General features: G+C 42.0%; 1 protein-coding gene across 2 annotated transcripts in view; it reads right to left on the reverse strand.

Moving 5' to 3' along the window:
• The window catches only part of BAIAP3 (BAI1 associated protein 3), a 248888-nt gene that overhangs the window by 97329 nt on the left and 126643 nt on the right, over positions 1 to 24916 (reverse strand). For both annotated transcript variants that reach the window (XM_075565524.1, XM_075565523.1), the window contains exons 12-15: positions 22181 to 22288; positions 14396 to 14488; positions 11087 to 11190; positions 8193 to 8310 (exon numbers count right to left, since the gene is read on the reverse strand). In XM_075565524.1, coding sequence (XP_075421639.1) covers positions 8193 to 8310; positions 11087 to 11190; positions 14396 to 14488; positions 22181 to 22288 — 423 coding nt within the window. The remainder of the gene's footprint in view (positions 1 to 8192; positions 8311 to 11086; positions 11191 to 14395; positions 14489 to 22180; positions 22289 to 24916) is intronic.

The following is a 24916-nucleotide window of genomic DNA, read 5'->3' on the forward strand; positions in this document are numbered from 1 at the left end:
CAATGTGATAACATCCATTATATACCCTCTTACCTGTGGGCCATTTCGCGCCAAAAATCAGAACCTGATGACGTCATAACAGAGCGACTCAGTGCCGATCTAAGGGCAAAAGGAAGTACCAAAGGCAGTGTGGCCATTTTGGATGTGGGCAAACATAGGAACACAATAACAAAGCTTTATTGACCATTCCAGCAGAACAAAATACATTGCTGCTAACTGGACAAGCATATTTAAACGAAATAAAGCTATATTAAACTAAACTAATGCTTAATAAAGGGTACTATTATATCAAGAAAAAACATGAACAAGGTGGATTAAAAAACTAGCTGTGTTGCAACTAAGTTATATACAAAAAAAAAAAAAAGTTAAAAATAAAAACCTCTAGACATGATTAAAAAAATGTGCAAGAAAAGTAAATTTAAAGACATATTCCACATACATACTGCATAACACAGATTGTGTACCTAAATCATAGGAACCAGGGAAATACAACCATTATAAAATATGAAGTATTATCCACAAGATACATCAAAGAACAATTTAAGCTTACATATTAGCATAATATTTGCATGATAAGGCATAGGTTCAAAGGTTATAATGACAAGAATATAATGTCCAATATAATGACAATTGTCTTATTTAATCTGTATTACCAACTAATTACACCATAATACGTCTATCACAAAAATGTTTACAAAAAATGTGTTAGTTGCCAGTCAATGTTCAAGCCCATAGGGAAGCGCGTTTGGAGAGTGAAGATCCAATACGCCTCCCTACGGTCCAGAAGGTTGATATGATCACCTCCTCTAGATTTAGAAATAACTGATTCAATCCCCAAAAAGGAAAAATTATTAATTCCTCCCTGACCACATTCAGTGAAATGTTTTGAGACTGGATGATTAGTGTCTCTCAATTTTATGAGCCTTAAATGCTCTAACATCCTGACCTTAAGGGCTCTAGTCGTCCTCCCCACATACCTCTTGCCACAACCACATGTTATTAGATAAATCACAAATTGACTTTTACAATTTATAAAACTGTTAATCTTAAATTCCTTATTTGGTAATATATTCACACCATGTGGCGGTGGCAAGGCAAACTGGAAAAAACTTTTGGCAGGCTTCATGTGTTTACATGCACTACAAGAGCCACATTTGAAGGAACCCCTAGTGATAAAAGTTTTTTTGAAACCAGAAGATTTGAGTTCACTTGGTGAAACATGAGATCCAATTGTTCTCGCTCTACGATATACAAAAGTAGGACCAGAATCCACATATTTTTTAAGGACAGGGTCCATGGATAAGACATTCCAATGTTTTGAAATTATAGAGTTTACTTTTCCACTTTGTTTACTAAATTGTGAAATAAAAAGAGGACATTTGTTTTTTGATTCTGTCAGTCCATGTGAGTCCTGTTTAATACCAATTGTCTTAACATTGTTAACAAGGCGAGAATCTCCAATTGGATTTTTTTTTTTTTTTGTATATAACTTAGTTGCAACACAGCTAGTTTTTTAATCCACCTTGTTCATGTTTTTTCTTGATATAATAGTACCCTTTATTAAGCATTAGTTTAGTTTAATATAGCTTTATTTCGTTTAAATATGCTTGTCCAGTTAGCAGCAATGTATTTTGTTCTGCTGGAATGGTCAATAAAGCTTTGTTATTGTGTTCCTATGTTTGCCCACATCCAAAATGGCCACACTGCCTTTGGTACTTCCTTTTGCCCTTAGATCGGCACTGAGTCGCTCTGTTATGACGTCATCAGGTTCTGATTTTTGGCGCGAAATGGCCCACAGGTAAGAGGGTATATAATGGATGTTATCACATTGTGTTTTATCCTTGAAAAAGAACGCTGCGACGTTCGAAATGCATTGGACGGGTCTTTTGCCACATTAAAGTGCCCTTTTAATCATTTTTTTGTTCTGGTTTCTTCCTGCTCCGTTTGTGCTGGTGCGCTTTTTGGTCTCCCTTTTCCCTGTATTGCATTGAGTAGCTGCACAGCCTGCCTGCCTGCCCTACCAGGATGTGAGTATTTGCATATTTTTCAGGGGAACCTGCCAATGAGACATATGGTGAGTGGGTTGCACCACACACCACCTGTCTTCAGGAGGATAGTACCCATTATATGACACAATAGGTACTATATCAATTGTTAGTACCCTGGTACAGTGGTCTGGCTTATTATCATTTTGAGATATACCTGCATTTGAGCGCTTCAGCTATTTTCCATATTGCAATATATACAGGTTGGAGCCGCACATGCATAGGTTTTTTGGAGCTTAATCTTTGAATTTAAAAGGAAGATCCCTAATTTTTATATTTTTGTTTTTTATACACTTTTATAGTTACTTTTTTGTGGCTTCAGTACCCCCTTTGTGTTCCATTATATTGGTATGGAGGAACCAGGGGATAATATGGATGAATTAGAAGATATTTCGGATACTTATTTTTTCAACACTTGTGATGATACACAGAGAAAAAAACAAGCTTTACGTGTGTTTGATAACATTGTGGATTTGGATACCACTGACATCTCTGATCTCAAAATCCACTTTCAAAAATTGGAAAGTTTATTGATTCATAAGAACCGCTTATGGTGGGACATTATAAGCCTGGAGAACTATGCTAAATGTAAAAGGATCCCAAGAGGACTAAGGGTTAAAAAAGCCCCCTCCTTTGGTTTTCCGGATGTGGATTTTGAAAATAGATGGGTGACAGCCCTCAATGACTGCTCTTTTCGTTTGATGGAGTTAATAGTGTTTCAGAAAATGAAGGAGAAAGATCAGCTTGATATTCAAATCACAGAACTGCAAAAAAACCTATACAGTTTCAAAGGTTTAAAGGGCTTTAAGGAATTTGATGTTATTCTCTCCAAAACGGTAAAAAATGTGGAATGTGGTATTATGTCTAAAAAACAAATTAAATATGATCGGGACAGATATGACTATGAAAAGAACCAGGTTTACCATTGGCAGAGGATAAATTCTATTCAGGAAAGATCAAATAACAAAGATAAATCATTCATTCAGTGTAAATCTACTCCCAATAAGTCCATTTTAAAATCTAAGAATGTGGATTATCAGAGTGGCGAATCTGATGTTTCAGATGCAGAAACTGCCTCTACCTCTCATTCTGTATCTTTTGTCAATACATTTGAGAATTTGAGAATGATGATCATCGTGGTCGTGGAGCTCCATCCAGGGGGCGAGGGAGGGGTGGACGCACCTTTTGGGGTCAACCACCTAGGTCCCAGGATGCTTTTTCTTATCAAAATGTTAATCAACAGAGACAGCAACAGCAACAACCAAAATCTTTCCCTTTATTTCAAAAGGACACAAGAGAATCAGAAGAGGGAGGAGGGGGGGGGAGGAGGAGGGGGCTACAGGTCCGCCTCCAAAAGGAAGAAGTTTTGAATGATATATCTAATGTTATAAATATTTCAGGAACTGCTCTCTCTCCTACAGAGTTGTCACTACTGGATAAAGGCCTAAAATTTTCACCTTCAATGAACTTTAATTTGTTCGAAACCACTATTGATGTGTATAAGTTTGTTCGGAAATTATCCTTGAAAAAGTTTTTTGACAATTTTATTCCAAATGTTACTAGGTCGACCGGAGATGAGGATTTAGATGGGGGGCCATCATACGCTACCGAGAGTGATGTCCCCTCATCCGACTCTGTTCCTCCGGTATCTATTGCTTTACATACATTTAATGATTTTTGTACCCTGCAAGATATGAATGATCTTTTATCTGAACAGACGGTTGATGATGTTAATATTCCTACATTTTCTGAATGGAATTCAGGCCTAAAAAGGAGTTCTGTGTTCTACCCCACTCATGTCAAGGGTCAATTTCTGACTATGTTTGAAAATCTGGTTATAAGAGACCTTCGTCTTCTAGCTCAGGGATTTTCCCTATCCTATATAGATCATGACAATTTGAATCAAAGTGAGCGTTTAGCTTTAAAATCTTTGAAAAATAATTCTGCATTGGTCATTAAGAGTGCGGACAAGGGGGGTGCGGTGGTGGTGCAGGGCAGAGACGGTTACATCAGGGAGGCATTACGCCAACTGGATGATGGCCGGTCCTATCGTGTACTATCCGCCGACCCCACACCGCAATTCTTGGAGTTCCTTGTAGAACTGGTTGACTCAGGTGTTATTATGGAAGTTCTGTCGAAGGACGAGGTTAAATTCATTATTCCATCTCATCCCATTATTCCTATCTTCCACCATCTCCCAAAGATCCACAAGACATTGGTCGACCCTCCAGGTCGTCCCATTGTCTCTAGTATTGGATCTTTGGGAGATGGTCTGTCAAGATATGTTAATGGTTTTCTTCAGCCATTTGTTAGGAAATTGCCCTCATTTATACGGGACTCTGGTGATCTTCTTGATCAGATCAAAAATGTTAAATGGGGTAATGATTACCTGTGGGTAACACTTGATGTTACCTCTCTGTATTCTGTTATACAACATGACCATGGTTTGCCAGCGGTCCGCCAATTTATTGAGATACCAGAAATATCAATCTTTCAATCGGCTTTTATTTTGGACGCTATACACTTTTTACTCACGCACAACTTTTTCACATTTAATGGTAAGTTTTATTTGCAACTTATTGGCACTGCTATGGGTACAAGTTTTGCTCCTTCTTTTGCGAACTTATTTATGGGATGGTGGGAAGCACTTTTTATTTATTCGAGCACTAATTTATTTCGTCACAATATTGTTTTTTATAAAAGATTTGTGGACGACCTAATTATTATTTGGAGGGGGGATGTCACTACACTTCACACTTTTGTATCTTATCTTAATAATAATCTTTATAATCTAAGATTTACATTAAATTTTCATTTCCATCACATTGAATTTCTGGATCTACAATTATTTGTAGACATAGACAAAAAAATCCAAACGGATGTTTATAGGAAGCAAAATGCCAGGAACACCTTTCTTAGGGCGGACAGCTGCCACCCATCCCATGTCATAAAGGCCATACCAAGGGGACAGTTCCTCAGACTGAGAAGGAATTGTTCCACTATGAGTGGTTTCCTTTCTCAGTCTGAGGAGCTTACAAGGAGATTTTTGGAAAGGGGATACCCCAAATCACATTTAGCAATTGCATTTGAAAATGCATTACATACAGAGAGAGCATCATTGTTGCCCACACATCCAATTGGAGATTCTCGCCTTGTTAACAATGTTAAGACAATTGGTATTAAACAGGACTCACATGGACTGACAGAATCAAAAAACAAATGTCCTCTTTTTATTTCACAATTTAGTAAACAAAGTGGAAAAGTAAACTCTATAATTTCAAAACATTGGAATGTCTTATCCATGGACCCTGTCCTTAAAAAATATGTGGATTCTGGTCCTACTTTTGTATATCGTAGAGCGAGAACAATTGGATCTCATGTTTCACCAAGTGAACTCAAATCTTCTGGTTTCAAAAAAACTTTTATCACTAGGGGTTCCTTCAAATGTGGCTCTTGTAGTGCATGTAAACACATGAAGCCTGCCAAAAGTTTTTTCCAGTTTGCCTTGCCACCGCCACATGGTGTGAATATATTACCAAATAAGGAATTTAAGATTAACAGTTTTATAAATTGTAAAAGTCAATTTGTGATTTATCTAATAACATGTGGTTGTGGCAAGAGGTATGTGGGGAGGACGACTAGAGCCCTTAAGGTCAGGATGTTAGAGCATTTAAGGCTCATAAAATTGAGAGACACTAATCATCCAGTCTCAAAACATTTCACTGAATGTGGTCAGGGAGGAATTAATAATTTTTCCTTTTTGGGGATTGAATCAGTTATTTCTAAATCTAGAGGAGGTGATCATATCAACCTTCTGGACCGTAGGGAGGCGTATTGGATCTTCACTCTCCAAACGCGCTTCCCTATGGGCTTGAACATTGACTGGCAACTAACACATTTTTTGTAAACATTTTTGTGATAGACGTATTATGGTGTAATTAGTTGGTAATACAGATTAAATAAGACAATTGTCATTATATTGGACATTATATTCTTGTCATTATAACCTTTGAACCTATGCCTTATCATGCAAATATTATGCTAATATGTAAGCTTAAATTGTTCTTTGATGTATCTTGTGGATAATACTTCATATTTTATAATGGTTGTATTTCCCTGGTTCCTATGATTTAGGTACACAATCTGTGTTATGCAGTATGTATGTGGAATATGTCTTTAAATTTACTTTTCTTGCACATTTTTTTAATCATGTCTAGAGGTTTTTATTTTTAACTTTTTTTTTTTTTTGTATATAACTTAGTTGCAACACAGCTAGTTTTTTAATCCACCTTGTTCATGTTTTTTCTTGATATAATAGTACCCTTTATTAAGCATTAGTTTAGTTTAATATAGCTTTATTTCGTTTAAATATGCTTGTCCAGTTAGCAGCAATGTATTTTGTTCTGCTGGAATGGTCAATAAAGCTTTGTTATTGTGTTCCTATGTTTGCCCACATCCAAAATGGCCACACTGCCTTTGGTACTTCCTTTTGCCCTTAGATCGGCACTGAGTCGCTCTGTTATGACGTCATCAGGTTCTGATTTTTGGCGCGAAATGGCCCACAGGTAAGAGGGTATATAATGGATGTTATCACATTGTGTTTTATCCTTGAAAAAGAACGCTGCGACGTTCGAAATGCATTGGATGGGTCTTTTGCCACATTAAAGTGCCCTTTTAATCATTTTTTTGTTCTGGTTTCTTCCTGCTCCGTTTGTGCTGGTGCGCTTTTTGGTCTCCCTTTTCCCTGTATTGCATTGAGTAGCTGCACAGCCTGCCTGCCTGCCCTACCAGGATGTGAGTATTTGCATATTTTTCAGGGGAACCTGCCAATGAGACATATGGTGAGTGGGTTGCACCACACACCACCTGTCTTCAGGAGGATAGTACCCATTATATGACACAATAGGTACTATATCAATTGTTAGTACCCTGGTACAGTGGTCTGGCTTATTATCATTTTGAGATATACCTGCATTTGAGCGCTTCAGCTATTTTCCATATAGGGATACACAGAGGCCTCGTGCGCTCCCCCGGCATTTAATTTAAATGTTGTAGGGAAGAGTTCATAGCCTCGGTAAGCGCCGCGCCCCACCCCCAGAAAACTTCACACCCCCCAGTTTGTGCACCCCTGCTGTATTAACCCCTATTAAGTCATAAAATGAACAAGCAGCTAATTATTCTGAATATATGACAGCATATCAAACAGTTGTACCCCCCTTTTATACTGCTGGATATTTTAGGAGATTTTATATGGAGTGTAAAAAACCCACCAGGTTTATAAAAGAAAATATTACATTTCTTTCACGAGATTTGCTTGTCTAAAACATATGCTGCTGTGTGTATTTTATGTAGTAAAAGTAGTTGAAGCAAAGAGAGTAATAGATGGACAGGTAAAAATATAGATATGTGATAAATCTATACATTTAATTCCATTCAGGCTCTGGCAAACATTTGTAAGTTTGATTTGACTACGGACTTACAAAAAGCAAATAATAAAGCAAAAACATGTTGGGAGATGCGAGAGAGATAAAGTTCAGAGCATATTCCCCGTACGGTGTCTTTAGATATTCCTTAACAATCTTCTGTCCAAATATGGCCCTGGATTCTGTATTAAACAGCTCCACAGTTTCCATAGAAACCAGATTTGTGCATTCTAAAACATTTTGTATATTAGTGGTGCCAATACTCAAAGCAAAGGTGGAATGGGGGGACAAGCTTCACAATTTCCCCCAAATACTAGGCTGGCTTTTAGCATCCCCCCACGCACACTCCCGCTAACACACTCACAGTCTCCCACACTCACAGTCCCCCAAACACACTGTCCCCCCAAACACACTGTCCCCCAAACACACTGTCCCCCCAAACACACTGCCCCCCCCCACACACACACACAGTCCCCCACACACACACACAATCTCCAACACACACTCAGTTCGACACACACACCTCCACACACCCCACAGACACTCCCACACGCAGACACCATCACACACACAGAACTCCCACACACACTCCCACACCCACTGTGTGCATATGGTTCCTGGTATTGTTGGCACCTGTTGCAGAATTGGTTACAGCAGGCCTGCATACCTTGTGACTTTGCAGCAGAAGTGGAAATGCACTTTTATACCCCACATTGTAACATACCTGTTCTTTTTGGCACATGGCAGGATCCCACTGGTCTTCAATATGTTTCAGGAGCTCTAGCAGGTAACTGTAGTCCATGGTCTGCACCTGGTGATGTCTGCTAAATGCTGCCCATTTTCTTATCACATTAAACACAGGAGAAACGATGTCACTATACGTGGCACGGTCACTATTCCAAACACGAATATTTCCTATCAAGCTCACACTATACACAGATCTGCTTGTTTACACCGCGCTTTATAATCAATGTAACGTTACAAACACAATAGGGTTATTTCTTACATTTTGGCTACATATTTGCACCAGATTTATCAAGAAAATATTTATTTACTTTGCATGGGATTCTCCGTTTTTATCCCGTTCATAAATTTGGGAGAAAGCAGGAAGGAAAACGCGTATAAATAAACCCATGTCAATCCCGCGCCTTTCTTACTTGTTTTCTCAAACGATGAAGGAGCAATAGGTGAAAAACATACAAGGCAACAGTAGAAGATCATCAACAATTCTTTTTACGCACACATGTTAATGGCGGCATGTATCAAGTATTGAGTATCTTATAGCAGTTGTTCATTTTATGGAACATCAAAAAATACTCGGAGAAGTAGTAAGTCTGATTGCACGAGGGAATTGATTTCAAATGAAATATGAGAAACCTAATGATCAACTTCCATATATTTAATGAGACATTAAAGAGATTTATTTCCATTTAATAATTATTAGGTGTACTATATCAGGAAGGAAACGTAACGACCCAGAGATCATTTTATGAAGGCCAATTCCACCCTCTCTGCCTAACACTTAGCTCCAGGAGTTAGAGTCTTGGCAAACAAACTTCTTGCATTTGATACAACAGAAAGCAGAAACTGGAGCGGTTGCACCAAACCCCACTTTTCTTTGTATTCATGCATCTCGCTCATTATAAGGCCGGCCGCTAAAGTATATCTGAAGGATTCCAGCATTATGCGCAAAGTTATTTTTGGAAGGCGGCTCTTCCCAATGCACTCTATATTCGAACCTCTAATGAAGGCAAGATCTTATTATGACGAGAAATGGTTTGAGAAGTAATAAAACTCATCTTCTGTTTAGGCAAGAGCAGTGAAAGCTCTTCAGGTGATACTGCACACAGGTCAATAAGTATCATGCTTGCTGCTAAAGAGGATTAGAGGGATGTTCTTGGCCTTATATCCAATAACGCTGCAGTGAATAAATCAATGGTTTCTGACATTTTATTTCACACACTTTAGATGTCATTCAAAGACTTTAATAATAGCTTGCTGCAGTCCATGTGAGGTGTTATGGACAGAAACAAGATATATTCCCTCACAAAAACTCTGCTAAAGCAGCAGTACGTCCAAAATACTTTGCTGGGAACAGCAGAGGGGAGGGTTTTGTATCTTCAACTATTGATACGAACATTATTGGGTGATTTTGCATCGCCAATGTAATGAGCCCCTTTGTCTCTGTTTGCATACACTTTGTGGTTATGTAGTTACGGGTACACAAACCCAAAAGCACAGGAGAGGACAAAAAGATGTTAAACTAATTGTGTTTATAAGGTAGAAGAGATGTGATGCATCCAAAATTAGAGAGAATTCCATCCAAAACATATGTTAATAATCAAGATGACAATGGAAAGTCCTGAAATAGTAATTGCATGTGCATAGGAAGGGATAAGTGTCTAGTGGGGTCCACTTGACCTCCACAGCTTAAACACAGTATACACCCGACCAGATAAGCAATATCACAATACAGGAGCACAGGTATTCATATATATATGATAGGGCACTGCGGCCCTTTACCTTTGTGCTTGAATGGACGTTCTAGACATCCAGGGCATGCAGCCCATCCAGGTAAGTAGACAGCAAGGTAGAGGATGATGATGGATCGCACTGCCACAAAGATCCAACTCCCAGTGGAACCGGAAAACATGAAACAAAAATGCACACTCCAATCTGGCAATAGGTCTGGTTTATTGCAGGTAGGCAGAGCAACAAGACAACACGAACGCCCTGTGCATGAAACGCGTAGGTGCGTTCGTGTTGTCTTGTTGCTCTGCCTACCTGCAATTAACCAGACCTATTGCCAGATTGGAGTGTGCATTTTTGTTTCATGTTTTCCGGTTCCACTGGGAGTTGGATCTTTGTGGCAGTGCGATCCATCATCATCCTCTACCTAATTGTGTTTATAGAATGTAATACCCTGGGAAGATGTATTAACGTTCCTTGTGTCAATGATGGCATCAGAATATGGACTGCAGGTTCTTATACAGAAAGGTGATGTTCACTGGTGCAATTTATTTGTACTTTACAGTAAACTAAGACACTGCTGCAATTGGATACATTATTTATATATTGCCTTGTTAGCAGAATCCTCCTATGTCTCCCCTTTAGGTAGGCAATACATACATGGTGTTTGGCCACAAGTCGCGGTGAAAGCGTGATAGTACAAGAGCAGTGCTACTCAACGCCAGTCCTCAAGAACACCCAACAAGTCAGGTTTTAAGGATACCCCGTGCTTCACAGAGTCATTGATTAGATCACTGGTGCTGAAGCAGCGAAATCCTTAAAACCTGACCTGTTGGGGGTTCCTGAAGACTGGAGTTGAAAACCACTGCATTAACGAGTATACAGAAGCACCACACTACAATGTGTTCATTTACCAAAATTCAGTTTGCAATTTTTTTTTTACCTTGCAAAAAAAGTTTGAAAATGGGCAAAAGGTACGATTATTGGATTCAGGTAATCTCTGGTACCAAGAATACATCAGTACACCTGCCTAACACAAAGCTGAAACCTACTGTATGCGGTTAGGGCTGGGCAAAAACATACTGCCCTCTTAAAAAAAATCAGCCAAAGAGATTCTATCAAAGTCATTAACAGCTACACAATACTCACATGACTGCCTGTTGCAGAGAAGAAAGGTCAGTCTGCATGCCATGATGGGACAGTACTGTGAAAGCATGCTTGCTTATCTCTCCCTTCCAACTCCAACAGTCAGTCTACAAAATAACAACCATGTGTAAGCATCGCCATGCCATATTCCACGTAGACAACCCATTGAGTGCCATTGCCTGGCAAAGCGTTGCCGGTCTGTTTGGCACGCCAGGCATTAACATTTGTACTTCTAAATCACACAGCCTTGACAAGTATACTTTGTACAATGCTTTGGACAATGTAGTTACAGTAAGTAAACTTAAAATTCAGCTCGGAATGGCAAGTTGTTGTGAGGTCAAAGGAGAGGGAAGCTACAACCTGAAAACAAGCATACTGTTGTACAAAGAATTGCAAGAATATTGATGTTCCTTCTTTAACTTTGCTCTCTTATTTGTACTTTTGCTCCCCCAAACCTACCTTCCTTTCCCATTCTATACTGACATCTCCCTCAATTTGCACCCATCAACTCCATCTGCGTGTCACATCACATCCCCGTCATCGCCCCCAAAATCCAGCAACTCCATCTCTTACTCCCTCTACCTATGACCACTCCTACCCTGCAGCGACACATACAGTAACCCTGGCCCTATCCACATACCAATCCTCTCATGCCACTCAACCTACCCCCAAAGTCTCCTTTTCCGCCATTCATCGCCAATGCCCCCAACCTCATCCCCATTCCCCTCTCCCTTCCCTTTTCCTGTGCCCTATGGAACGCACAATCTTCCACCAATCCATGATATATTCATTTCCAACTCTCTCAGCATCCTAGCTACTCCAACATCCTGGCTCATCCCCTCAGACACCGCCTCCATGTCCTTCCCATCCTCTGTCTGCCTCTATTCTCCCCTCTCCTCCCATTGTTACTGTGACTAATCACTGTCCTAGGACCAACCTCTTACTTTCTTGATAACTTTACTGCCTGCCATCCTCACTACCTCTCTTCTGACTCCACGACTGTCATCCTGGGTGACTTTAGCATAGCTTTTGGTTCCTCCAATACCTTTGCTGCCTCCCAAGTTCTCTCTTTCATCTCCTCCTTTAATCTCTCCCAGGGAACTACCTCTCCTACTCCCTGCAATTGACACTCATTGGCCTAGTTTTTTCTCCAACTCTTCTAACTCTCCCTTCCCTCTCTGACCACCACCTCATAACCTTCAGCCTCCACTCCATGCACAAGACCTAAATCCACACGCACATACAGATACCTACTTATTTTCTCGCTTTGACGACTGCAACCTTCTCCTAGTTGGCAATCCATGCAAAATACTTCTGCCAGACTCCTCTACCTCATTCACTGCTCCGCTACGCAAATCCCAACATTGGCTTCCCATATCCTATGCAGGGGATTCCCTGCAAGCTGCGGTGTTCGGATAAGCGCTGCGTCATCCACGATGGCTGTTTGCTCTGTCTTGGCAATCGCGCACAAACTGATATGTAAGTGCGGATTTGTTATTGTTTTATTACATAAACCTACTTTTCATACACACATCTCTCTGAGTGTTCACCAGGGTGAGGATCGCACTTCACCACGACAGGGGAGGCTTACCCCTCCATCATCATACGAGAAGGCCTACATTTCCATTCTCCATGAGATCCAAAGGGGACTGAGACAGATGGAGTCACATCCGCAAAAGATACCATTCAGTACCATCCGTCCTTACTGGGCCGTGTGAGTTGTGGCATTGGCCACTTTTAAAGACACTATCAATTTATCATATTGGATTACGTACAGTCCTGCACTATATGTGTCTTTTTCTCTGTTTTCTGCATAGGATTCTGCGCTCCCTAAAAACACCATCACTATTCCACAGGGATCGAAGGAGGATTCGCTTCGGTTGAGCCGCGTTTTTTTTAATATAAGAGTATGCACACCCTTTCACTCACATTCTTATAAGTCCCTTCGTATTCATGATTCCCACGAGCGAGAGCGACTAGTGTTTTTTCTTCTTGTCTACTCTGAGATTGAGCCAGAGACACCCTGAAACCGAGGTTGCCTGTTATTCCGAGGGCGAGATTTAAAGTGGCTCTGCTGCGACCTGTCTGGCATTCGCGATCCCCCCACAGGAGTGGAAGCTGTACCAGGTAAACCATTCCGGTGGCACCGGGCACCTAGGATTCCCCCTGTATTCCCTGTGTAGTGAGTACAGTTCTGTTGGTGATATTCTGTTGCGTCTGTTGGCTTCGGCCGAAATAAACACCCATTTATTGGATCTCTGTGTCCTGTCTGGTGCTTGATCCCGTGAAACTGTCCTGGTCTCCCGTGACACTTCCCCCAAAACACCCCCTCCTCCCAGTTCTGCCCCTGACTTATGCCTCTTCTCCGCTCTTATAACCGCTTCACACTCCCGCCTACAAGAATTCTCCCGCACTGCACCCCGTTTCTGGAAATCCCCACCATTTATCCTGAGATTCTCCCATACTGTATCTGTCAGACCATTAAAATGTCCCTGAAAATTCACCACTTTAGGGAAGCCTGATACCCCCCTGACATTCACACCTCCAAACCCAGATAGGACCAGCTGTGCGGCTGGACCAAGTTCCATCCTGTGGCATACTCCGTCCCACCACGAGCAGCCACTCTCACCTTTCAGCTATGCCAAACCCCTGTAGATTGTAAGATCACACACTGTCATTCTGTTTATGTAATCCAGGGGCGGCCAACTCTCGTCCTCAAGGGCCACCAACAGGTCAAGTTTTCAGAATATCCCTGCTTCAGCACAGGTCGTTCAATCAGTGGCTGTCTTTGAATGAGCCACCGATTGAGCCACCTGTGCAGAAGCAGGGTTATCCTGAAAACCTGACCTATTAGTGGCCCTTGAGGACTAGAGTTGGCCACACCCGATGAAATCTGCATAATTCTGCTCCCCTCATTGTACCGCGCTGCGGAATGTGACAGTGCTTTATTAAAAAGATTATAATAATAATTCACAGCAGGAAACTCATTTAGCTTAGAATTTTTTCTTAAATAAGTGAGCTCCAACCTACGGACCCTCTTTCATCTTAATATCTAGATGCAAAACTGATCCCATCCAGAATTGATCCCAACCCTTTTTGCATATTCATAACACCCTCGGTTCCACGTACAATCGGCTGTGGCGATGTATTTGCCATGCTAGGGAAGAGATCAGCTCCAATCAACTGAATGGGACCAAAACCTTCTCCAGCACAGTGAAGACTGACTCATAGCGTACTGAGAGTGTCTGTCATTCTGTTGCCAAGCTTAATAATTCCAGAACGATTATAGTGTTTAAAAATAGATCTGGTTACCTCTGTGTGCCTGTGTTCGTGCTGGAGCAGCTGGTTCAGAAGCATCTCGTGAATCACCGAGCCAGATGCTTTTTTGCTAAAGATTGTGTCCCTCTGAAACACATTTGTCAATGCAAATTTGGACACAGTTATTTATTTTAATATTCAGTAAATTTAATTACAGCTGAATTCTGCGTTTCCTAACAAAATGATACGATGACTAGAGCAAACATTCACATTTACATGACTCATTTATATATATATATATATATATATATATATATATATTGCATTTTTATGAAATATCGCTCCATTTTGCTGCATATAAAGATCGCTCATACTTTCTGTGATACGTACTACAAATGCTAAAAATATGCGGCGGTGACCATGGCAACACTTCCATAAAGACTTCAATATTTATTTCATTCAATCTGAACACTGAGGCATTGGATACAATGTTCTTTCTCTCCAAACGGAACATTCCGATGCTCACATTGCAAGTTTTTACCCTTAGGCTGCGTCCCCGATAGCGCTGAGCTCGCTGAGCGGGCAGCGCTTGCGAGGTGACTTGCATATAAATATATATGCAAGTCCCCGCTCACGCGATGCGCGCGCGCATATGCGCATGCACACATGCTCACCGGCGCTCTGCACTTAGGTAAACAAAAATGTTATACTCTCTAGCGCACACAGCTTCCCCTGCATCGTCCGCCCCCCCCCCCCCGCCCGCGCAATTTTAAAGGACAACACGCGCTCATGCTGGAGAGCTCTCCAAGCATTAGCTAGCTCAGCGCCAGCGGGGACAAAGCCTTACCTGTAAAACACAAGAAAGGCCAGCGATCTTAAAAAGGCAATCCAATAGGATTGAAGCAGGGTGTCTCCGGAGCTGAGCCGCACTCATTTCAGCCTCCGGGGGACTCCCTGCTTCCGGGAGATACGTGCCGCCATAGGGGGCGCTGGTAGCCTCTCCGCTCGGCTAGCAGGGATCCCGTAATGGCCGAGTTTCAAAGCTCTCGCGGCCGGCGGGCCAATAGGAAGCCGTGACATCATCCAGTGTGGCTTTCTATTGGGCCGTGTGACGTGGGGGCTTTAACATTTGCAGCGATGCGGGCACCCCCTTTGGAGGTCGGTATCTCTGGAAGCAGGAGCTCGCCGGAGCTGAAATTAATGGGGTTCAGCTCCGGAGACCCCCCTGCTTCACACCTGTTAAAAAAATAATAAATAAAAAGTGCCGTTACTGCTCCTTTAAGTGACACATTTTGGAAGTGTGGGCCAAGCTGTGCTCGTGTAACTAGGGAAGCACTGGCTGGGAGGCCTTACTCAATACTATATAGCAGGGGTGCGCAAAGTGGGGGCGCAGCAGGGATTTTTCTGGGGGGTTCGCGGCGGTTGCAGAGGCCCCGCGCTCTTCCCCAAGGCATTTAAATTAAATGCCGGGGGATCGAGGGGGGCCTCTACCACATCAATTTAGCTTGACTCTGCTGGTGTCAGGACTCGTCTCCATGGCAACGTGGCGTCATGTCACGTGACATCAATGTAAGGGGGGGGGGGCGCGAGCGCCAGAGGAGGCAAAGCAGGGGGGCGCAGCAGCAAAGGTTTGCACTCCCCTGCTATTTAGTAAATACTTTGCATGTTGTAATACTTTGTAGGGGACAAACATGATACTTTGTCATAAATGTGAAGAACTCTCCAAACGTTACATATGTCTAACCCAGGAGTCTGCTACCTCTCCAGGAGGAAGAGCCATGTTCTAAAAAATGTCTTTCTCCAAAATATTGGGAGAGCCGCAATACATGCATGAATATTACACCCCCAAAAACATATATATATACTGTACACACATTAATAGGTATATACTGTATAAGCATTAACATACAGCACATGCATGAATATTACACCCCTACACACACATACATATATTGTACATACACTAATAGGTATATACTATATAAGCATTAACATACAACAAAATATGTGGGGGGGAATTAAATGCATCTCACAATAATAAGTCCCTTTATTTCGTTTTTTCATTGTTTTTCTGTGCAAAACAGTGTCATTTACATATACACATTGTAACAGGGGAGTTATCCCTGTTCAGGAAATGTGCCTCTAATCCAGCAGTGTGGTGGTTAACTGCTGGTAGTCAATTATCTAACACCACCTGCCTGATTAGCTTCTTAGAAAAGCCTGTCTTTTGAGACAGGAAGGGAGATTGTTCCTGAGTCTCACAAGTTGTGAGACTGACCATGGGGACAGATGTCTTGAGCCTGCCAGAAGAAACAGCAGAGCTGCTTGCAAGACACAGGGAAAAGCACCTCTAAACTTGAATGCTGACAAAACCTGAGGAAAAAGGCAGCAACACAGGAACAGAGAAAACTTTCCCTCCAACTACAATAAACAGATAAGACTTTCCTTTATCAGACTTTTGGTATATCTGCTCATATCAAGATATATGTTTGGGGCTCGGAGACATGCTTATCTAAAGGGAGTTGTGGACTGCATAGGTTTCACTAGAAATACTCCCAAGTGAATAGAAGCTTTGTTTGACCCCTTGTTTGGATGATTGTCTGACGTTAAGGAAACAGGCGCAATAAAAGCCTTATTTAATTTCACCTTAACAAGTCTCCCTTGCATACCTCTGCGCACGTCCTCCTACATATGGTGTCAGAATCGGGATTGAGGTGGTCCTTGAAGTTAAAAGGGACCCGGAGATTGCCTGTGAATTTTTTTTTGTGCTTTTTGCCTACAAACAGCCTGAGCAACATAAACAAAGAATCTCATGCAGCAGAGACCAGAGTTAAAGGGATACACACCCAGGCAGGAAATCTACACTGCACTGAAACTTACAAAACCACAGATGGACTCTTTTCCCCGATTCCAAGAGGAGAGAGACTGTGCTGAAGCAGGTAAACCTTATTTGCCTATCACAAATAAAGTGTAATATGGTCATTGAAATAGGGGTTTTTCCTTCCAGCGTTTGTTGTTTTCAAATGTTTCGCTGAAGCAGTGAATACAGATGGTGACACACGAGCGGTACTGATTCTGCAAGTAAAGGCTGCCACATCGCATAGGACTACCAGTTGTGAATGGAGTATATGCAGAAAAGTGTGAAAATTGATGCAAGACTGTGCTGAAACAGGGGAATTTTCAGTAAACAAGTGCTGAGGGTAAAATTGCCCTACTGGGGAAAAAGGAATTGCTGAGCTGTGTAAAAGGTATCCCAAAGTGTGAAGAGTGAATGCCATAATACCCAAAGTTGAGACTGAACATTACTGAACTCAAGCAGAAAACCACATTATTGGGCTGAAGCGGAGGGTATTGCACCTAGCAAGTAAATGGTGTAAAGCAAACAGAAGTTTTTACCTAGCAACTGCACATCCAGTATATCTAATGAGAGAGAATGCGTGCACAGTACTGCTGATAGTGTAAAACTTACCCAAGAAAAAGAAAAGTCTATAGAGATGCATGTGAGAGCTATGACCTCTACAAGCAAAATATGCCCACCTGTAGGACTACCACAATTGGGGGTTCTAGCAAATACAGTGGTAACAGCTGCAATAGCGCCTCCTGAGGTCAGGAAGAAAATTACACCTGATAGCCCCAAAATGGAGGACAAGATGCAGCGTTCCTGTAATGAACCCTACCCTACGGAAGAGTGGCCCTTCCAGTCCAATAAAGAGGAAGACATCTCTTACGGGGAACACGAACCGAGTCACACCCACAAAACACCCCAAGAATGGTGGGGGTGCCTGAACTCGGCAAGAAACCGAAAAGACCGCTCTCTATGATGACGAATATGGTCGACAGGAGAAAGAGCGGGAGCAGCAGATCACCAAATATTTCTGTCAGCTAAAGCAACTGCAAGAAAAGCCTGGCGTATACAATGAAGCCGCTGAAGTATCAAATAAAGAAGGAGACCCCAGTATTCCTAATCGGACGGAGTCATCCAAAACAAAAAGGCGGAAAAAGAAAAGCGGTTCTTCACTTACCGTGGAAGGAACAGACACGTCCGCAGATCCTGTGGAGAAAAAGGGGGGCCGATTTGCCCTGCAGCCTAGAGAAAATGGAGAATTCATCCCGCATCATGAGACCAACAGCTGCCGCACAGACCTGGAAGTCTCCAGAAATGAACTACACAGTCTCACTGTGGAGCTGGACATTTCTAAAAAAACTATTGTCAATCTTAATACAGATCTCAAAGTCTCTCAGAAGGAGCTTCAGACCCTCAACCTAGAGAAGGAAGTCTCACACCAGGAGACTGTCATTCTCAAAGCAGATGTGCGTAAATGGAAGGAGGACTGCAAGGAGGCCCTGAATTGTACAAAGACTGAAAAAGGAGAAAATTTAATATTAAAAAGAGAAAACTTAAAACTGGAAGCAGAAAATTCTCATTTGACAGACTACGTCAAGGAAAAGAATGAAAAGCTGCACGAGCTTAAAGAAATAAATAGACTTTTGGAAGGTGAGAAGCTTGAAGCAGAGCACCGACTGCAGAACCAACTGCAAGGTCTGCGTCCGCACCTCCTGATGGCCGAGGAGAAGCAGCAAATTCTGCAGGAAGACAATCTGCAGGCTGTTAAAGAAATACAGGTGCTGCAGGAACGTCTGATTACCCAGTATGTCCCTGCAAAGCAGCATGAGAAACTGAAGGCTACCCTGAGCGTCACCAAAGCAACGCTAAAGGCCAAGCTTAGAACCCAGGTGACGCGGCACAAAAGGGAGCACAAGAAGGTCCAGAAACTGAAACAAGTAACTGTGGCCCAAGCAAAGAAATTCCTAGTGCTTCACAATGCAGTGAAAATGTGGAAGCAAGCTCAGAGAAAACAAAGTGTGCAGATAAATTCCCTGAGAAGAGACTTGCAAGACGCACTCAAAAAACAGGGATCTCTCGCGGATGAGATTACAGTTCTACAAGGACAAGTATTGACCCTTACTAAGCGTCAGTATCCCACAGCCACAAAAACCCATGAAGACAAGGGTACAGTGAGAGCTGGAAATACCGCTCGTCTGAAAAACAAGGTTGCAAAATTTGAACCACCTAAAAACAAGCACTAGCAAAACCTTCAGCCACCCAACAGGCAACAAAAGAAGGTACACATGCTGAATCAAAACCAGAAGAATCCTTAGCTGATGAAGCTGAAAAGATGGGACATTCTCTGGAAGTGGATATGGATTTGCAACTTAATCCCAAAGAGGCTGAACTAGCAACTCCATTAAGTGGGAAAAGTGCAGAGAGACAGCTTCAAGAGCGGAAAACTCAAAGGGCTGTTTTTAAACGCTCTGCAACTGCTGCCATACAGTCTGCCTACAATAAAACGAGCCCCCGACGTGAGGGAAATCTCATGACCGCGCACGTAGCAAAAAGACTAGACTTAGAAAAAGTTCTCCTCGAGCGACTGAGGAGTGCTGATCTCAAGCACCTTCGGGAGGAGACACGAATGAACTGGAGAAAGGGCTCCGATCCCAGAGGGACTGAGGGTTCTCTTCCTCCATCCACTCTCATTCAAGTCACAGAGATATCTAGAATGAGAGTGGAAGGATGGGCTTTGGCCGTGGCAAGCCCGAGCTTCCCACAAACAGGGGAGGTATGTAACAGGGGAGTTATCCCTGTTCAGGAAATGTGACTCTAATCCAGCAGTGTGGTGGTTAACTGCTGGTAGTCAATTATCCAACACCACCTGCCTGATTAGCTTCTTAGAAAAGCCTGTCTTTTGAGACAGGAAGGGAGATTGTTCCTGAGTCTCACAAGTTGTGAGACTGACCATGGGGACAGATGTCTTGAGCCTGCCAGAAGAAACAGCAGAACTGCTTGCAAGACACAGGGGAAAGCACCTCTAAACCTGAATGCTGACAAAACCTGAGGATAAAGGCAGCAACCCAGGAACAGAGAAAAATTCCCTCCAACTACAATAAACAGATAAGACTTTCCTTTATCAGACTTTTGGTATATCTGCTCATAACAAGATATATGTTTGGGGCTCGGAGACATGCTTATCTAAAGGGAGTTGTGAACTGCATAGGTTTCACTAGAAATACTCCCAAGTGAATAGAAGCTTTGTTTGACCCCTTGTTTGGATGATTTTCTGATGTTAAGGAAACAGGCACAATAAAAGCCTTATTTAATTTCACCTTAACAAGTCTCCCTTGCATACCTCTGCGCACGTCCTCCTACACACATACATACACTACCCCCCCAAGAAAATACATACACGACCCCCCCAAATATACACACACACTACCCCACTAAATACACATACACACACACACTACCCCCCCAAATACACACAAACACAACCCCCCCAAATAGCCAAATACACACACACACACACACACACTACCCCCAAATATACAGATACATACTATCCCCCCCCCCGAAATATACACATACACACTACCACCCCCCCCCCCAACAAATACACACGCATTAACTTACATTGGGCCTCTCTCGCTCACTGTCCTGCCGGTGGCCGCTAAGGTAATGAAGGGGTTAACTCCTACTGCAACCCTCCCGGGAGACCTAAACACCCACCCTGGGGCAACGACCTCCTTCACCTACCCCCTCTACCAATAACAAAGCAGTGCCTGCTATTTAACCCCTTCATTACCATAACGGTTAGCCGCTAAGGTAATGAAGCTGGCTGTAATTTTATTTTTATTACCTATGATTGAAGCTGGGGGTCTCCGAAGCTGAAATGAATGAGGGTCACCTCTGGATACCCTCTGCATCAATCCTATGCAGTGAAAATATAATAAAGTCAATCCGATGAAAATCGCGATTCCGATCTCGCCACCCTTCACGTGACCAGAAAAGAAAGCAATTATTTAACCCACGATTGGCATCTCGGAGGTTTGTGAATAGTAGTTATTGGCAAAAAAATGCGAGTTTCGGCATTTTTCAAGTTACCGCAAGGCTTGTAATAGAAAGAGTGCTAACGCTTGTTAAAAAGCTCGTTAAAAAGCTTTGGTACCTCAGAATTCTCTTTTTCAGACATACAAAGGTTTTAGTTAGTCATTCACCTAACCCACTGACAAATGCACAAACAGCTGATGTTATGAACCGAACCATTTTCTTGTCAATCTTGCAGCAAATTGCTCCGCAGGATAAGACCGATTCTGTTCTACTAAAGCTATTCCGGTGCCCCAATGATGAACATTACAAACAAAACGCAGCTTTAAAAATACATCTATTTTTTTTTTCTTCATGTATCAGATTTTTTTAAGGCAATGTTCAACGACCATTTATTTTCCATTTTTTTAAAATTATTCTTTACTAGAACTTTCTCGGCCCGTCTTAAACCGACTGTAACTTTGATTTTTTTCTCAAAAAAGTTCGGCCAAAATGACTTCATCCTATTCTTCAATGTAGAGCCATGAAGGGAGCTGAGAAACGCATCAGCAGATGTCTGTATGCCTTGTAGCAAAGGTGGACAACTCCAGTGCTCAAGGGCCACCAACAGGTCAGGTTTTCAGGATATTCCTGTTTCACCATAGGTGGGGCAGTCTACGACTGAGCCACTGATTGGGCCACTTGTGCTGAAGCAGGGATATCCTGAAACCTGACCTGTTGGTGGCCCTTGAGGACTGGAGTTGGCCACTCCTGCCTTATTGCCTACACATATTTCCATACACATTGGTAATTAGAATGCAGATCCGCCATCTTTAAAACATTAACGTCAAATAAAACACAACATAAAATAGGAAAACCTGTTTTCTTTTGCTCCAATTCTAATGTGTTCCCTTTCTTTATAAATACTGGATATACTTTAAGAACTCCCGCATACAACTGAATGTACCCAACACGCTCACCTGGTTTGTAATCAGTTTGATTATGAGATAACAATCTCCTTGAACCTTGGAAGAACTTGATCGAGGTTCCAACTTAAACCACCTATCTAATCCCCCGACAGGGATTTCCTGTGATTAAAGGCAATAATAATAGTATTATAGATCCTCATGGCAGTGATTAAACTTTCCTATCACTCACTGATTAAAAAATAAACAAAAAAATTTCATAGGATGCAGGATGGTTAAATGAGTCAAATGACCATATAGATAAAGAAAACCCACTCAACCAAATCTTATGTTCCACCTGTTCTTCAACATGTTGAATTTAAAGACTTTGGCATTTGTAACCATTATGGAGTTAAACCCCTTCAATGCACTGCAGTGAAGCACTGAGAAGAGTTAATATGTGCATTACAGTATTCATGACCTTCATTTGTGTTAAAACCTTTGAAATAAATACTTGTTATATTTTGCCAACTGGAGATGGTGGGTTGGTCAGCGCACGGGATTTTGCTCACAGGATGAAATGAGAGGATAAGGAACACGTGATTAGTGTTTAGATAGGCAAACAGTACATTATGCAGTAATAAAATGTTGTTACCTAAAATATTTAATATTTAATAAAATAAAAGTTTAAATAAAATGCTTAAGTGGATAGCTGGAATAAAAACTTTTCATAAGTTAAAAAATGGGGATCTGTTATTTTAGGACTGATCTAAGGTGGGGATGGTGATATATAAAAAGGGGGGGTAAGAGTGGGTGATTAGCAGGTTTCTGTATATCCTGCTGTCTGACAGGGGTGGTAGTGCTGATTCGCAGAGTATAATGGGCAGTCTTACTTTAGATAAGTGCTGCCAGAAACAATATGGCTTCCTTCCCCTCCCAATGGAGGCAGTATGTAAGTGACTTATCTCCCGGGCGCCCAATTTGGAATAAAAAAGGGCCAGACACGGTGAGTAAGTAAAAATGGAATTTATTAAGTGCAAAAAACAGCAAACAGAAATAACACTTACGATACAGCTTGGGCAGCAGCCCAGTTTCAGCCCGATCGTCCGTTCACACTCCTCCGACCAGTATACCTCCCGTGCTCGCGTCCGATGGCGGGACCGGAAGAGGAGGGCTTACCGGATGTCAGCAGGCTGGCTGGGTCCTTCAGGCAATGGGCTCCGGCAGGGAACTACGCGTTTCGCAGTGATGCTTCGTCAGGTTCGTGAGGAACCCAGCCAGCCTGCTGACATCCGGTAAGCCCTCCTCTTCCGGTCCCGCCATCGGACGCGAGCACGGGAGGTATACTGGTCGGAGGAGTGTGAACGGACGATCGGGCTGAAACTGGGCTGCTGCCCAAGCTGTATCGTAAGTGTTATTTCTGTTTGCTGTTTTTTGCACTTAATAAATTCCATTTTTACTTACTCACCGTGTCTGGCCCTTTTTTATTCCAAATTGGGCACCCGGGAGATAAGTCACTTACATACTGCCTCCATTGGGAGGGGAAGGAAGCCATATTGTTTCTGGCAGCACTTATCTAAAGTAAGACTGCCCATTATACTCTGCGAATCAGCACTACCACCCCTGTCAGACAGCAGGATATACAGAAACCTGCTAATCACCCACTCTTACCCCCCCTTTTTATATATCACCATCCCCACCTTAGATCAGTCCTAAAATAACAGATCCCCATTTTTTAACTTATGAAAAGTTTTTATTCCAGCTATCCACTTAAGCATTTTATTTAAACCTTATTTTATTAAATATTAAATATTTTAGGTAACAACATTTTATTACTGCATAATGTACTGTTTGCCTATCTAAACACTAATCACGTGTTCCTTATCCTCTCATTTCATCCTGTGAGCAAAATCCCGTGCGCTGACCAACCCACCATCTCCAGTGCAACTCTAAAGAAGATTCCGGGCTTTATCTTCTCTACAGGTCCAGCTGCAGAAAACAACAAGGGCAAGAATACACTACCCTTTTTTTTTTTGGTTACACATTACAAAACAGGCAACAACACAAGCCTAAGAAACAAGGGAGCGCCCCAGCCTCTATTCTTTTTGTCATATTTTGCCAACTGCCTGTGTCTTCTTTCTACCCCCTTTGTATCTAAAGCCCTCTCCCGCCTTAAACCTTTCTCACTGACTGCCCCACACCTCTGGAATGCCCTTCCCCTCAGTACCCGACTAGCACCCTCTCTATCCACCTTTAAGACGCACCTTAAGACACATCTGCTTAAAGAAGCATATGAATAGCACTGTGGATATTCTGAACACATGATACATAAAGCTTGGCCCCCTGCAGACGCACTTACCAGAACTCCCTCCTACTGTCTCTGTACGTTCTCCCTACCTACCAATTAGACTGTAAGCTCCTCGGGGCAGGGACTCCTCTTCCTTAATGTTACTTTTATGTCTGAAGCACTTATTCCCATGACCTGTTATTTATATTATTTGTTATTTATATGATATGTATTACTACTGTGAAGCGCTATGTACATTTATGGCGCTATATAAATAAAGACATACAATACAATACAATACAAAAGGAGAATGTTTTTAAGACTTATCCAGAGGATTAATTAAGTAAAGCTTAACTTTTAGTTAACTTTTCCCTGCCTCTGAAAATGAGTATAACACACTATATATATATTGATACAAATTATTATACTGTACTGTACTTCACCTTATAAAAATAGAACAAAGCACAGTCAGCAGAACAGGATTTGACCCAATACTAAAAAGCTTTATAACACAGCACTAACAT

This window comes from Ascaphus truei, chromosome 11, assembly GCF_040206685.1.
Source record: "Ascaphus truei isolate aAscTru1 chromosome 11, aAscTru1.hap1, whole genome shotgun sequence".
Classification (NCBI taxonomy): Eukaryota; Metazoa; Chordata; class Amphibia; order Anura; family Ascaphidae; genus Ascaphus; species Ascaphus truei.